Here is a 15983-nt window from a genome sequence, read left to right as displayed (position 1 = left end):
TTGAGTCTGTGGTAAAGTAGGCAAATGCAATGTTGGCTTTCATTTCAAGGGGAATAGAATAGGAAATGATAAAGAGCCTTTATAAGACACTAGTCAGGCCACACTTGGAGTATTGTCAGGTCTTGGGCCCCATATCTCAGAAAGGATGGGTTGCCATTTGAGAGTCCAGAGGAAGTTAACGATGATGATTCCAGGAATGAAGGGGTTAACTCATTAGGAACGTTTGGCAGCTTTGGGTCTGTACTCACTGGAATTTAGAAGAATGCATGGGGATCTCATTGAAACCTACCAAATGCTGAAAGGACTAGATAGGGTGGATGTTGAGAGAATGTTTACTCTGGTGGGGGAATCCAGATCTGGAGGGCACAGCCTCAAAATTGAGAGGTGACCTTTTAGAACAGAGGTAAGGAGGAATTTTTTAGCCAGATACTAGTGAATCTACGGAATGCTCTGCCCCAGAATGCAGTGGAGGCCAAGTCTGTGGGTATATTTAAAGCTGAAATTGACAGTTTCCTGATTGGGCAGGGCATCAAAGAATATGACGAGACGGCAGGTGTATGGGGTTGAGTGGCATCTGGGATCAGCCATGATGGAATGGCAAAACAGATGTGATGGGCTGAATGGCCTAATTCTGCTCCTAGTTGTATGGCCTTCTGGACTTGGTGATGATTATGCTGCTGCCCGTGTCAGAGAGGCTTTGGTGCGTGAAGGCAGGGGGTGTGCTTTCTAACAGAACACGTTTGTCTCATTTGCTTTCCTTGTGATCTCAAGACCCTGTTGGACATCGGTAATGTGGAATGCCGCAGGTCTGGTTCACTGGTTTGTTGGCAGGACAGACGGTGGGGGGTGGGGGGGGCAGGGTGGCTTTGATTGTAATGCAGACTAGGAACTCATGCCATGATGGCACCTGTTGCAGCCACCAGGAGAGATGATGCCAGAGGCAGTATGGCGCGGTATCCGTGCTGGTGTCAGTGCTGCTCTCCAGTGTTTGCTCGGTGGAAGACACTATGGACTGTGTTTGTCTTCAGACTTCTGCAGACTTGTTCTTGCCCTCAACATCCATGGACTCAGGGACTTGGACTATATTTCACTTTGTGTGTGAGTGTATGTTTACTGCTATCTCACATGAGTTGTATATACCTGGTGCTGCATATGATCGTTGGCACTGTGTTCTGCACCTTGCCCTGAAGGAATGCTGTTTCATTTGGCTGTACTCATGGGTATTCATGCGAGCTTGAACTCTACATCACATAGACAACTCTACATCATTTCCATCTTTTTCAAGACTTGGTAGTGCTTAAGATCTAATGTTGACCATACCAAACACAGGAGTATGGAATACTTTTAGTTAAATCTCCTTGTGCCAAGATCAAATAGGAAACAAACTGCATTCACAATAAATATTAAAAACAAGAGAAAATCTATAGATGCTGGAAATCCAAGCAACATACACGCAAAATGCTGGAGGAACTTAGCAGGCCAGGCAGCATCTATGGAAAACAGTACAGTCAACGTTTCGGGCCAAGACCTATAATCAAGTCCTGATGAAGTGTCTCGACCCAAAACGTCGACTGTACTCTTTCCTGTAGATGCTGCCTGGCACACAATAAATACTGCCCATTAAACATTAAAGGCAGGTGCACTATATTAAATCCAGAGCAAAACTTCCTTTACATAACCCCATTAGAACCTTGGGCATGAACCACTCAGCATCCTTGCAAGACCTGTACTTCAATGAGGAACACTCCTAAAGTGATATCAATCAATTATCAAACCAAGATAGTTACACCTCTCTCAATATAACAGCAAGGTGGATTGTTTCAGAAGTAAGGAAGACACAGGTTTGAAATGATATAAAAGTGATTTCTTGTAATTGTATTGTATTCTTGTAATGTAAACTGTATCAGTCTCTACTGTTCCTTGGATTCTTCAGCTGCATGGAGATGGGGAGTCTCCTGCCTGGGCAACAGCTTGCTCTCCATATCATACTGCCCTGGTTTGTGTATCACATAGACAGCTCAGACGCAGCATTCATGGTTGACCCTGACCAATGGCTTAATCTTGTAATTGAAACATCTGTGTACCAGGAAATGCCTCGTGGTGTAAAAGCACTTGCTTCACAGCTGGATTCCTGGCTTAATTTTCAAATGTTCTGGGGTAAATAGATTGAAATTTATAAATTGCCATTTTAATTGTTAAATATAAGGACAACTGACCAGTACCTCCTTGTGTAATTTCACTACATTCCATATCTCTCTACACATTTTTATATTTTCTCTTATCTTCCCTCATTGTCATGTTTAGCTTTGAAAACTGAAGGGTGATCTTCTTGAAAGATACAGGATGCTAAGAACCATGGCAAGGTAGGTATTAAGATTTTTTCATTAATGGGATATCTTGCTTGAGAGGCAGAGTTTCAAGGTAAGGGGCCAGACATTTAAAACCAAAATATATAGAAATTTCTTCTCGTTGAGGATGGTGAATCTCTGGAATTTTCTGCTGAGACAGTTGTGGCAGCAAGCTCTTGGGAAGTACTTAAAATGGGTATAAACACTTTTGAAAGATGGGTTTGAGGATCTGCCACACAGAAGGAATTGAGTCCGAGGGTAAATCAGCCATGATCATATTGAATAGTGGGATAGGTTTGAGGGCTGAGTGGTCTCTACTTCTGCTTCTGTTTTCTTATGTTCAATTACTAGTCCATCATTGGCACAGTCTAAATCCTGACAGCATTCCACCTCAAAGCGTTCTGGCATTACCACTCCAGAGGGACTGTACTACTTCAAGAAAATTACTTAGGGTAGTAGGGATCAGCACTAAGTCCTGATCTTGTCAATGACACCAAACCCTAAAAGATGAGTGCAGAGTTTGTATGTTCCTGTCAGGATTAAAGGCAAAGTGAATAAGAATAAGGAACCTTGGTTCTCAAGGGATATTGGAACTCTGATAAAGAAGAAGAGAGAGAGATGTATAACATGTATAGGCAACAGGGAGCAAATAAGGTGCTTGAGGAGTATAAAAAGTGCAAAAAAATACTTAAGAAAGAAATCAGGAGGGCTAAAAGGAGACATGAGGTTCCTTTGGCAGTCAAGGTGAAGGATAATCCAAAGGGCTTCTACAGGTATATTAAGAGCAAAAGGATAGTAAGGGATAAAATTGGTCCTCTTGAAGATCAGAGTGATCGGCTATGTATGGAACCAAAAGAAATGGGGAGATCTTAAATGGGTTTTATGCGTCTGTATTTACTAAGGAAACTGGCATGGAGTCAATGGAAATAAGGCAAACAAGTAGTGAGGTCATGGAACCTATACAGATTGAGGAGGAGGAGGTGCTTGCTATCTTGAGGCAAATCAGAGTAGATAAATCCCCAGGACCTGACAGGGTATTCCCTTGGACCTTGAAGGAGACTAGTGTTGAAATTGACGGGGCCCTTGCAGATATATTTAAAATGTCAGTATCTATGGGTGAGGTGCCAGAGGATTGGAGGATAGCACACGTTGTTCCGTTGATTAAAAAAGGCTCTAAAAGTAATCCGGGAAATTATAGGCTGGTAAGTTTGATGTCGGTAGTAGGTAAATTATTGGAAGGAATACCAAGAAATAGGACCTACAAGTATTTGGATAGACAGGGACTTATTAGGGAGAGTCAATGTGGCTTTGTGCGTGGTAGGTCATGTTTAACAAATCTATTAGAGTTTTTCGAGGAGGTTACCAGGAAAGTGGATGAAGGGAAGGCAGTGGATATTGTCTACATGGACTTCAGTAAGACCTTTGACAAGGTCCCACACGGGAGGTTATTTAGGAAGTTTCAGTCGCTAGGTATACATGGAGAGGCAGTAAATTGGATTAGACGTTGGCTCAATGGAAAAAGCCACAGAGTGGTAATGGAGGATTGCTTCTCTGAGTGGAGGCCTGTGACTAGTGGTGTGCCACAGGTTCAGTGCTGGGTCCATTGTTATTTGTCATCTATATCAATGATCCGGATGATAACGTGGTAAGTTGGATCAGCAAATTTTCTGATGATACAAAGATTGGAGGTGTAGTGGACAGTGAGGAAGGTTTTCAAAACTTGCAGAGGGACTTGGACCAGCTGCAGAAATGGTCTGAAAAATGGCAGATGCAGTTTAATATAGACAAGGGTGAGGTATTGCACTTTGGAAGGACAAACTAAGGTAAAACATACAAGGTAAATGGTAGGGCACTGAGAAGTGCAGTAGAACAGAGGGATCTGGGAATACAGATACAAAATTCCCTAAAAGTGGTGCCACAGGTAGTTGGGGTCATAAAGAGAGCTTTTGGTACATTGGCCTTTATAAATCAAAGTATTGAGTATAAGAGTTGGAATGTTATGGTGAGGTTGTATAAGGCTTTGGTGAGGCCGAGTTTGGAGTATTGTGTGCAGTTTTGGTTACCAAATTACAGGAAGGATATTAATAAGGTTGAAAGAGTGTAGAGAAGGTTTACAAGGATGTTGCCGGGACTTGAGAAAGTGAGTTACAGAGAAATGTTGAATAGATTAGGACTTTATTTCCTGGAGCGTAGAAGAATGAGGGGAGATTTGATAGAGGTATATAAAATTATAGACAGAGTGAATGCAAGCAGGCTTTTTCCACTGAGGCAAGGGGAGAAAAAAACTAGAGGGCATGGGTTAAGGGTGAGGGGGGAAAAGTTTAAAGGGAACATTGGGGGGGCTTCACACAGAGAGTGGTGGGAGTGTGGAATGAGCTGCCAGATGAAGTGGTAAATGCAGGCTCACTTTAAACATTTAAGAAAAACTTGGACAGGTACATGGATGAGAGGTGTATGGAGCGATATGGTCCAGGTGCAGGTCAGTGGGACTTGGCAGAAAAATAGTTTGGCACAGCCAAGAAGGGCCAAAAGGCCTGTTTCTGTGCTGTCATGTTCTATGGTTCTATGAATAATTTTTAAAAATTGACCTTAGTTTTTAAGACTGTACAAGGAAGTCAGATTTTACCAAGCTACTCCTTTTTTAAAGTTTTTATTACATGGCTCTTCGATCCCTTTGCACTAATTCCTTACTTCCTTTATACTTGTGTACACATGTGGCACCAAGTTTTTCTTTTTCATGGAGTTCATAAAGTTTGCCGAATGGAAATGGACACTTCAGTCCAGTTGGCCCAGATCATCCAAGATGTCCCATTCAAGCTGGTTCCATTTGACAATATTCAGCCTATAACCTTCTAAACCTTTTCAGTCTATGTACTTGTCCAAGTGTCTTTTAAAAGTTGTTATTGTACCTGACTCAGCCACTTCTTTGAGCAGCTCATTCCACATGTATACCACCCTCTGTGCAAAAAAAAGATGCCTCCAAATTCCTATTAAATCTTTTTTCTCTCATCTTAAACCTATGACTTCTAGTTCTTGATTTCCCTAATGCTGGGATAAAGATTGAGTGTATTCCCCTATTTTTGACCCACATGATGATATATACCTTTTAGAAGATCAGCGCAGCTTCCTACATTCTGAAGAATAAAGTCCTAGCCTGTCCAACTAACTAGCAGATGCTCAAGTCCCAGCAACATCTTTCCTATGAAAGGGCGTTGCAAATTGAATGCAATACTCCAAGTGTGCTTTCACCATCATACTATAAAACCACATCTTTACTCTCCATGTTTTATAGTCAATTCCCTGACTGATGAACGCACAGCCTTCTTCACCATCCTGTCTACTGTGGCTCCATTTTTAGGGAACCATATACTTGAACTCCAAGGAATTCCCTATGGCTTTGCAGTCCACCAGTCAGAAAAGTGTTATCCTGACTTGTTTTCCCAAATGACCATATCTCGCACTTTGCCAATCCTCGACCCACTGACTTAGCAGCTCATGATCCCCCTATAATTTTTGATAATTTTTTTATTGTCCACTGTCCACCAGTTTTAGTGTCATCTGCAAAATTACCAACCATTCTTGGCCAAATCATTGATACTGAAGACAACCAACAAATGCCCAGCAACGACCAAAGAGGCACATCACTCGTCAGACTGAGAAACAACCTTCCACCATCACCTTTGGGTGTAGATGTACAGCTGGGTCTTGACCTGAGGTGTTAGCCCTCTTGTAGACATAGACATAGACATAGACATATTTTACTGAACCCGAGGGAAATTGAGTTTCGTTACAGCTGCACCAACCAAGAATGGAGCATAAATATAAAATACAAAAACCACAAACAACCAAACAACAATATGCAAACTATGCCAGATGGAAATAAGTCCAAGACCAGCCTATTGGCTCAGGGTGTCTGACCCTCCACAGGAGGAGCTGCAAAGTTCAATGGCCACAGGCAGGAACAACCTCCCATGACGCCCAGTGTTGTATCTCGGTGGAATATGGCCGGAGTCCAACAGCAAAAAGTTCAATATCCGGGCTACAAACACGTTCCTCGATCGTAATATGACCAGGATTGCACCATCCATTGTTAACCAGAACAGCAAGCCCCCAACTCCTTTACGCTTACTGCTCTCAGTGCACTTCTGGTCAGCCCGAATGGTCTGGAAGCCCTCCATGGAAAGTTTTGGTCGGGTCTGTCCACGTGCAGTCCAAGTGGAGAACTCCTCTTCTCCATAAGTCTCTGTTGTCTCGACCTGGTCCTCTTCCCTCACCTTTCTGATCCCGCTCTGCATCCTCTGTGTGTTTTCCTCCAGATTTCAGCCGGGGTGTCCGCCGCTCTGTTCACTAAACCGGCCGGTATAAGTTCAATCAGCTGGTCCCCGGAATAAACAATGTGACCATACTGCTGCCCCGCTAATGAGACGTGTCTGAATGTAACTATTTCCAGCGCTAAAAATCCAAATAAAATCTACCATCAAACCAACTGTGTGTCCATTTAGCCAGCTCTCCCTGGAATCGATGAAGTCTAACCTTCTAGAGCAGCCTACCATGTAGAACCTGAGACTGAAGAGATTCTGCAGATGCTGGAAATCTTCAGCAGCACATACAAAAAGCTGCAGGAACCCAGCAGGCCAGGCAGAATTTATGGAGGGAAGTGAAAAGTTGGCATTTTGGGCCAATACACTTCATCAGAACTAGAAAGGAGGAGGGTAGAAGCCAGAAGGGAAGGAGCAGCTGTTGGCTGGTAATAAGATGGTCCAGGAGAGAGTGGGATGAAATAAAATGATGTGAAAAGCTATGAAGTAATGGGTGGAAAAGAGACAAAGGACTGAAGAAGGAATCTGACAAAAGAGGATAGTTGCCTACCTTCCCTTTAATCCACTGCCAAACCACTCCCCTACATTTTCCCTCCCGCACTCCTTTGTTTTCCCTTATTCTTATGGCCCCTTCATCATTTCTCTTGCCCTCCCTTGCCCTCATGATCTACCAATCACCTCCCTCTGTTTCTCTGCTTCCTTCAAATTATTCCTTGGTCTTATCAAATTTCTTCTTCAGCCCTTCGCCTCTTCCACCTATTACCTCCTAGCTTCTTACATGATTTCCTTTCATCCCTACTCTCCTACCCACCTAACTTCCTCCTCTCACCTGTTAGCTTGTGTGCCTTCCCCAGCTTTTTATTTCTGGCTTCTGTCCTCTTCGTTTCCAGTCCTGAAGGATCTTAGCCCAAAACGTTGACTGTTCATTTCCCTCTGTTGACGTAGTCTGACCTACTGAGTTTCTCTAGCAATTTGTATGTGTTGCTGAATAAACCCCATAGAAACTATATCTACCAACCAGTCCTCATTGACTTTCTTGGTCACATCAAAAAACTCAATTGAGTTTGAAATAGGTAAGACATAATTTCCCGCACACAAAGACGTGCTGACTACTCTAAATCAATCCTTGTCTTTCCAAATGTACTTGGATCTTATCCCTCAGAATCCTCTCCAGTAACTTGCCTAATACAAATGTTAGACTTGCTGGTTTATAGTTCTATGTTTCTCTTTCCTGCTTTTCCTTTAATAAAGGCACAACATTCACTACTCCACAGCCGACTGGCACCTGACATGTAGCTAATGAGGATGCAAATACATCAGCTAGGGCTTCCACAATTTCTTTTGTTGTCTGCTCAGGAATATATACCAGGGGTGATTAATAAGTTCGTGGCCTAAGGTAGAAGGAATCAGTTTTAGAAAACCTAGCACAGTTATTTTTCCTACACTTACACACTTAGTCCAGCAGTCGTGGAGCACATGTTTTGAGATATCCATGATGGAGCTAACTAGGTCTAAAAGCCTCAGCAGCCTCTTTAATCCTACGCGTTGGAGCCTCCATACCAGGCACTAATGCTACTAGTCAGAATGCTCCTCACCCTACACCTACAGAAATTTGCTAGTCTTTGGTGACAGACCAAACCTCCTCAAATTCTCAATGAAGTATAGGCACTGGTGTGCCACCTTCATGACTGCATTGATCTTGTGCGGTGCCCAGGATAGACAGACATGTTGAAGCCCAGAAACTTGAAGTTGTTCACCCTTTCCACTGTTGACCCCTCAATAAAGATACTTAATGAGTACACTCCTACATCCCCTATACTCTAGGAGTGCACTTGATCCCAGCTGCCTAGACGCGTGCCTCCTTTTTCCTGCCCAGGCCTCAATTTCCCTTGGCATCCTGTGTTCTCAACTCCTGCCATTCCTCCACTTTACAATAACAGGAAAATGTAGATGTTCAGCTCTCACTATCTCACCTTTATTGTACCAAGACACTGATTCCATCACAATGTTTTAGCTCTATTGTTCCCCTTTCATTCATATCCTTTTTTTTTGTTTTTGAATGGCTTATTTTATTTGCATTAAGTTTTGTTAACATTTCATGTTAATGCCAAATACTTTTCTTTCATTCTGTGTCTTTGTACTGCAATCCCAGTCTTGACTCAACAGCACATTATGTTATCCACCCCTGCAGGACTATTACTAATAAGTTCTATTTATATGCTTTTCAGGGAATCTCTGCAGCACTCCTAAGTAATAACTGACCATGGATAAAGGGTGAATCACCATCAGGATGTATGCATTTGCTGAAGGAATAATTTGTTACTTTATCAATTATTATTGTTATTTATTCCAAAATCCTTCTCAGGATGTGACGTAACTCTCAATAAGCTAGGATACTTTACTTCTGTAGAGCTGACGATTAGAAATAGAATAAGTGAACAGTGGGGTGGGAGTGGGTGGAAGAATGTTGTGTGTATTTGGGAGGGGGGAAGAGAATAAAGATTACATAGGTGTATCCCAACAACATAATTTTTGAAGGGCAAAATAAATAGGCATCACAGTGGGAGAGACAGAAATCTAATAAAGATGATGGGAAGGGAAGTGAGGAGTATTTGAGGAGGCAGAGGAGGAGGTAGAAAATATGGGTGGTCTTTTCCATGTTGAAGAATCTGGATTGAGGGGAGGAGGAAGAATATCATTGACACAGAAGGAGGAGAAGAGTCCTGTTGAGACTAAGTGCGGCTGACATAGCAGGAACAGATGATGGAGGAGAATAGAAATCGAAGGAGCGGGTGGAGGCAGAAAGAGAGCCACGGAGAAGGAGGAAGAAATAAAGGAGCAAGTGAGTGATCCTGCGGGGTGAGACTCAGTCGGGGAAAACCCGAGGATGGGGCAATCGGTGGACTTGAGGGGGAGGAAGGAGGAGTTGCAGAGAGACAGGCACATTTTCAACAAAGTAAGCACAATTCAGAGCGAAGAACATTTAAAAAATAGTGACCATGACATATTTTAAGATTTCTGTTCGCTGTAGAAAAGAAGGGAAACAATCAAAAATAAGAATAATTAATTAAGGGAGGACCCGTTTCAATGGGATGACAGTGAATATGGCCTAGGGAAAACTGGAACCAAAAACTGACAGGCAAAACTTTAACCTAACAACTTTAACTAGAACAATGGCTTCTAGTTAATCTAGGGATTGTTCATAAAACCACCATAAGACACAGGAGCAGAATTAAGCCACTTGACCTACTGAGTTTGGTCTGTCATTTCATTACAGTTGATGTATTATCTCTCTCAAGCCCATTCTCATTCCCTAACAGGAGATCCAACACTGTCCCTTCTCTAGTTGGTACCTCTATGTATTGCTGCAAAAAAAACTATCCTGCACACATTTTACAAACTCCAAACCATCCAGCCCTTTTACAGTATGGGCTTCCCAGTCTATGTGTGGAAAATTAAAATCTCCCACAATCACAACCTTATGCTTACTATAGATATCTGCTATCTCCTTACAAATTTGCTCCTCCACTTCTCGCTCCCCATTAGGTGGTCTATAATACACCCCTATAAGTGTTACTACACCTTTCCCATTCCTCAATTCCACCCAAATAGCCTCCCTAGACTAGCCCTCTAATCTATCCTGCCAGCGCACCGCAGTAATATTTTCTCTGACAAGCAATGCAACACCTCCCCCTCTTGTCCCTCTGATTCTATCACACCTGAAGCAACGAAATCCAGGAATATTTAGTTGCCAATCACACCCCTCCTGCAACCATGTTTCACTAATAGCTACCACATCATACTTCCAGGTATCAATCCATGCTTTAAGCTCATCCACCTTTCTTATAATGCTCCTAGCATTAAAATAAATGCATTTAAGAGATTTTTCACCTCTTATTCTCTGTTTATCACTAACGGTGCAAACAACTTTACCATTTTCTTTTTCTTCCTTCTCAGTAAAAAGACTGTTTACTCTTTTCCCATGAGTTCCTCCAGCATTTTGTGTGCTGTACCCATCCACTTAAAGGTTCAAAGTGTCAGAGATGCTCTTCTGCACACCACTGATGTAACACATGGTTCCTGTCAGTCTGAACCAATATGGCTATTTTCCTCCGACCTCTCTCATTAACAAAGCAGTTTTGTCCACTGGATGTTTTTTGTTCATGGCACCATTTTCTGTAAAATCTAGAGACAGTTGTGTTGTGCATGAAAATCCCAGGAGATCAGCAGTTTCTGAGATACTTATAAACACCCTGTAAGACACCAACAGTCATTCCATGGGCAAAAATCACATTTCTTCCCCGTTCTGACATTTGGTCTGAAGAACAGCTGAACCGCTTGACCATGTCTGCATGCTTTTATGCATTAATCAGCCACACAATCGGCTGATTAGATAGTTGCATTAAAAAGGAGGCATTCAGGTGTACCTAATAAAGAGGCCACTGAGCATAGGTTACGCAAAGCTTCTCCATGTAGCTTCTCCTTGAGTGCATTACTGAAAATTTATTTGCATTAAATTGCATTTGCCCTGCGTTTTGCAATTTCAGCAGTTCTTATAGAGTATGCAACAGCTACTTTCTCCAGCCATTATGTTGCAAAGAAAGCCACAGTTCTAGCACTAAGTTGCTAGGAACCACTTATCTCTAGGATCATCCAATCCTTGTTATTTTTTCTCTATCCCAGATCAATGAAGTTATCATCTCAATACCCTTTTATCACTTAGATCTATTATGTGGTGTTTTTAAGAGACATTTGGAAGAGCAGAGAGACAATGTTTTTATTGTCCTACCTTCATTATTTGAGGTATTTTTTATAAATTATAAATTACTATGATTGCTATGATTGCACATTGCGCATTTAGATGGAAAAGTAGTGTAAAGATTTTTATTCCTCATGTATTTGAAGGATGTAAGAAATAAAGTCAATTCAATTCAATTCATTTTGTTTTCCATTGGTTAACAGTGGCTTATAATCATTTAATCTTGCACACTTGAGAACCAAGGAGAAAAGAATGAGATTTCCACCTAGGTTCTAATGAGGTTAAAAGACAACATTGCAAGCATTTTATTAATTCAATCTTCAGCAAGGAGAACAAGCCATCAGCATTTGTGTGAATTTAATCCATGACCCAGTGATAATGGTACACTGGCATCACTAGGTTTATTCTTCTAAGTGCATTCCAGAATTAATCAATCTTCCATGTATGGTCAAGCTATACAATACGCGGAAACTCCACCCATGATCCAAAGCAATCCCAAAACATTTATATAAGCTACTACCACAAGAACAGTCCTATATTGGTAATAGCCAGTGGTCACAGGTGACACTAACATGCAACAGACATTTCAAACTTAAATTCCATTTGTTTGTGGTTTTCTTTCACAGTGTTAGGGGTCAGAAAGAGCTTGTTGACTCTCTCTTGATTTCCCCACCCCCACTGTTCATACTGCATGGTTTGGTCTGAACAAATGTTTCAGACTTTTAATTTATTTGTTTCATAAAATACATCAGCTGTATGTGAATCTATCTTTCCCTCTTTTTTTTCTTTCAAGGTGGGGAAGATTTCTGGATTTTTCATGCATGAAAATACTTAGTAAATGTAACACAAGTTGTTTGAATAGTTCATCTGCAGTCTGAGTTCATCTTAGAGGAATGTCCAGTTGGGTGATGTTCAAAGGGATGCTTCAATTTTTATTTTATTTACTTACAGATACAATGTGGAATAACCAAGAGGTGGTCATGGGAGTCTGAGAAATGGTTACAGGGTTGCCTTGAGTCATGTTCAAGAACTCATCAGAGGACCTGAATGACTGCAGCAGGGTCGTTACAGACTTTATTAGAGCACCTGTGGATGAGTGCCTCCCCATGAAATTGTTCAGGGTTTTCTCCAGTCAGAAGCCCAAGGTGAACAATGAAATCCGAAACCTGCTGAGAGCCAGATCAGAGGTATTCAAGTCTAGAGATCAAGAATGCTACGAGAAGTGCAGGTATGATCTCTCGGGCGAAATGGAATTCCGGATTACACTGAAATCATCTTAGGGATGCTCAACAGCTGTGGCAGGGTTTCAGTATCATAAACTCCTGCAAAGCTAAATCTTGTGACATAGGAGACAGCAGAGCTTCATTACAGGATGCAACCAATGCCTTCTATGCTCGCTTTGACAACCAGAACAGGAAGAAACCATCGTGCACCCCCATGTCTCCTGGTCTCAGTATCTGAAGATGACGTGTGGGCTGCTTTCAAAAGAGGGAATCCAAGGAAAGCATCCGGTCCAGACAGAGTACCTGGCTGAATACTGAAGACCTGTGTTGACCAGCTGGCTGGTGTGTTCATGGTTATCTTCAATCTCTCACTCCAGCAGTGTGTGGTACCCACATGCTTCAACCAGGCTTCAATCACACCAATACCCAAGAACAGGACGGTTCCTGTCTGAATGACCATCACCCAGTGGCACTTACATCCACAGTGATGAAGTGTTTTGAGATGCTGGTGTTGAAGCATCTGCCTGAACGGTGACTTAGATCCGCTCTAATTCACCTACCGAAGCAACAGGTCCACAGCAGATGCAATCTCATTTCACACAACCCTGGAACATCTGGACAGCGAAGATGCATACATCAGGATGCTCTTTATCAATCATATCTCACTATTTAATACCATCATCCCCTCAAAACTAATCAGTAAACTCCAAGACCTGGGTCTCAATACCCCCTTGTGCAATTGGATCCTGGATTTCCTTACTTGTAGACCCCAGTCAGTTCAGACTGGCGAAAACATCTCCTCCACAGTCTCCATCCACACAGGAGCGCTGCAGGGATGTGTACTTGGCCCCCCGCTCTACTCGTTTACACCCATGACTGTGTGGCTAATTACAGCTCCAACACCATATACAAGTTTGCCGATGACACCACTGTTGTGGGCTGAATCAAAGTGAGTGATGAACCAGCATTCAGGAGGGAGATTGAAAACTTGGTTGAGTGGTGTAATAACAACAACCTCTTACCCAATGTCAATAAGTCCAAGGAACTGATTGTAGACTGCAGGAGAAGGAAACCAGAGGAAATCGGAGCACCTGGAGAAAGTCCATGCATTCCATGGGGAGGACACACAGAGACTCCTTACAGAGGATGTCGGGATTGAACTCCTATCCCAGAATCCCTGTGCTCTAGCAGCATCATGCTAACCACTATGCCACCATAGTGGACAGAACTGAAGTCATTTTATTTGAGATAGGAACAAAAATTTCATTGTGTTAAATTTCTAAATCACTATCTTCTGTTTTACATTTTACTCCATAACAAATTTTAGTTATTGTGTTTGTAACCTAGTATTGTACAAAAGGGGGAAAGAATTAGATTTCTAATAAGTGGCGTATTTGGGAATGAGACATTATATTTATCTAACAGTTGGAAGCAGAAGTTTACAACTCTCTCACAATGGCGCTGAAAGAGACAACAATGGCTATTCCACAACAGTGTCTTTCACCTAATGAACAGATTTGGAGAAAAGTGGTAGTGGGTAGGGTGTTCACAAAGGTAACAAGATCACTAAAGATATACATGATATATTGATAGCTAGAGAAGTAAAGTGGGGGGGGGGGAGGGTTGGAGCAACCAAAAGAAAAGGGAGTTGGATTACAGAGAGAACTGATCACAAAGAGGGTTGCAATGAGCACAGTCACTTAAGTATTATCATCCGCAAACATTAAACCAAGCCAACTCAGGCTTGGAACATGATGAAGACAAGCAATTTTCAGGATGATGCCCAGGGGGATTTTTGAATTGTTCAAATATTTGGCTGCTATGCTGTCCTTATTTTTCTTCTGTCATGCACAACGCTCACTTAATAACAAGGGGTCTTCTACCTCTATAGAATGATCCCTTATTAGGTTAGTATAAAAATATATGGTGACTAAACCAGCAAATAGACAGTCTTGTGGTCTAAAAGCACTCTACACAGTGCCAGACCTGCAAGTTTATCAATCACAGTTCCTGACAGCAGAGAAAATCCTTGTTGGGGAGTGGAAATAGGCCAAAATAAACTAATTAGTTTCCTGATGGCAAAGCAAAGACCTTTTTCATCATATCAACTGTCCTGAATTGAAGCAGTCATGCTTACCTTGTCGTGTGTTGTATTGTCTCATTTGTACCTCTTCCACACAGTCTGCCGCAAACCAGCCAGTCCGACCCTTCACTGTCCCTTCCCAGAAGCCTCCCTCGCCGATGCTCAGCACTGCAAAAGAGGTGGAATGTACGATTAGGCATACCTTGAACCAGATAAAGTCTAAAGGGGGGAGGGGGTCATAAAGTTTTTATGCAATAATCTGCCTGAGTTCCAGACAGCAAGGTTTGTAAATATTGAACTGCACTTCATCACTAACACACACATACAGACAATACTTTAATAAATTTTGCCATTCACCATGGCATTGAGAACATTAAAAAGTAATTACCATTAAAAATCAGTATTTGATTTTCTGAGCTGTATATGTTGGATCTGTGGTTCATCACAAAAAACGGTCAGAAATAGAAAGTGGGCCTTAAGCTGAGTATATTCTTGCCTCCTGACAACAATATCTATTCAGTGGTGTTGTAGAGCTGTCTCCTGTTCTCCTAAACTAGCCAAATCTCTTGTACAGCTATTCCAGTGCAACTTCAACATTGTTATCTACCTGACAAACTGGAAAATTACCCAGGTAGACCTATCACAAAAAGCAGAACAAGTCCATCCAGCTAAATACTTCTTCAGGCAATTAATTATCAACAAAAGTGTTGGAAGGTGTTACCAATAATGATATCAAGTGGCACTACTAATGCTCAGTTTCAGTTCTTTCAAGAGCATACAGCAACAGGCCTCATTATAGGCTTAGCCTTAGCAAATGCCAGCGGCAAGGTAAATAAGACTGTCTTTCATATCAAGGCACGATCTGATCAAATGGGATCCTCGTGAAACTGAAGTCAAACTGAAGGTGATCATGGTGGCTGGAACTGCAGATATAATGTACATCAGAGCAGTGTCTTGAACCCTCTCATCTTCAGATTCTTCATCAAAGGCCTCCTTTCCATCAAAATGTCCGTAGTTGTACAAACATTCAGATTAGCAGGACTGGGGCACTTGGCTCTGTATGCCATGCCAACTATGACAGTTATTAGATTGTGGCTGACCTGAGGGCAGCCTGTAGTACATGTTCCAGTCTATCAAAGTAACCTTTCAAACTTTTACCACCTCTGCTTAAAGTACTCATTCTCAGAGATATCTTCAATGTATTAGTATCTTTTCTTATATTAAAAATACCAGTACTGTACTGTACACCTC

General features: G+C 41.9%; 1 protein-coding gene across 6 annotated transcripts in view; it reads right to left on the bottom strand.

Annotated features, from left to right (window-relative positions):
* The window catches only part of shank3a (SH3 and multiple ankyrin repeat domains 3a), a 1110717-nt gene that overhangs the window by 338336 nt on the left and 756398 nt on the right, over positions 1 to 15983 (bottom strand). For all 6 annotated transcript variants that reach the window (XM_063072946.1, XM_063072949.1, XM_063072948.1 and 3 more), the window contains one exon: positions 14787 to 14900. In XM_063072946.1, coding sequence (XP_062929016.1) covers positions 14787 to 14900 — 114 coding nt within the window. The remainder of the gene's footprint in view (positions 1 to 14786; positions 14901 to 15983) is intronic.

The sequence above is a fragment of the Mobula hypostoma genome, chromosome 20, assembly GCF_963921235.1.
Source record: "Mobula hypostoma chromosome 20, sMobHyp1.1, whole genome shotgun sequence".
Lineage (NCBI taxonomy): Eukaryota > Metazoa > Chordata > Chondrichthyes > Myliobatiformes > Myliobatidae > Mobula > Mobula hypostoma.
Note: the sequence above shows the minus strand (reverse complement) of the source record. Positions and strands in the feature narration are given on the sequence as shown.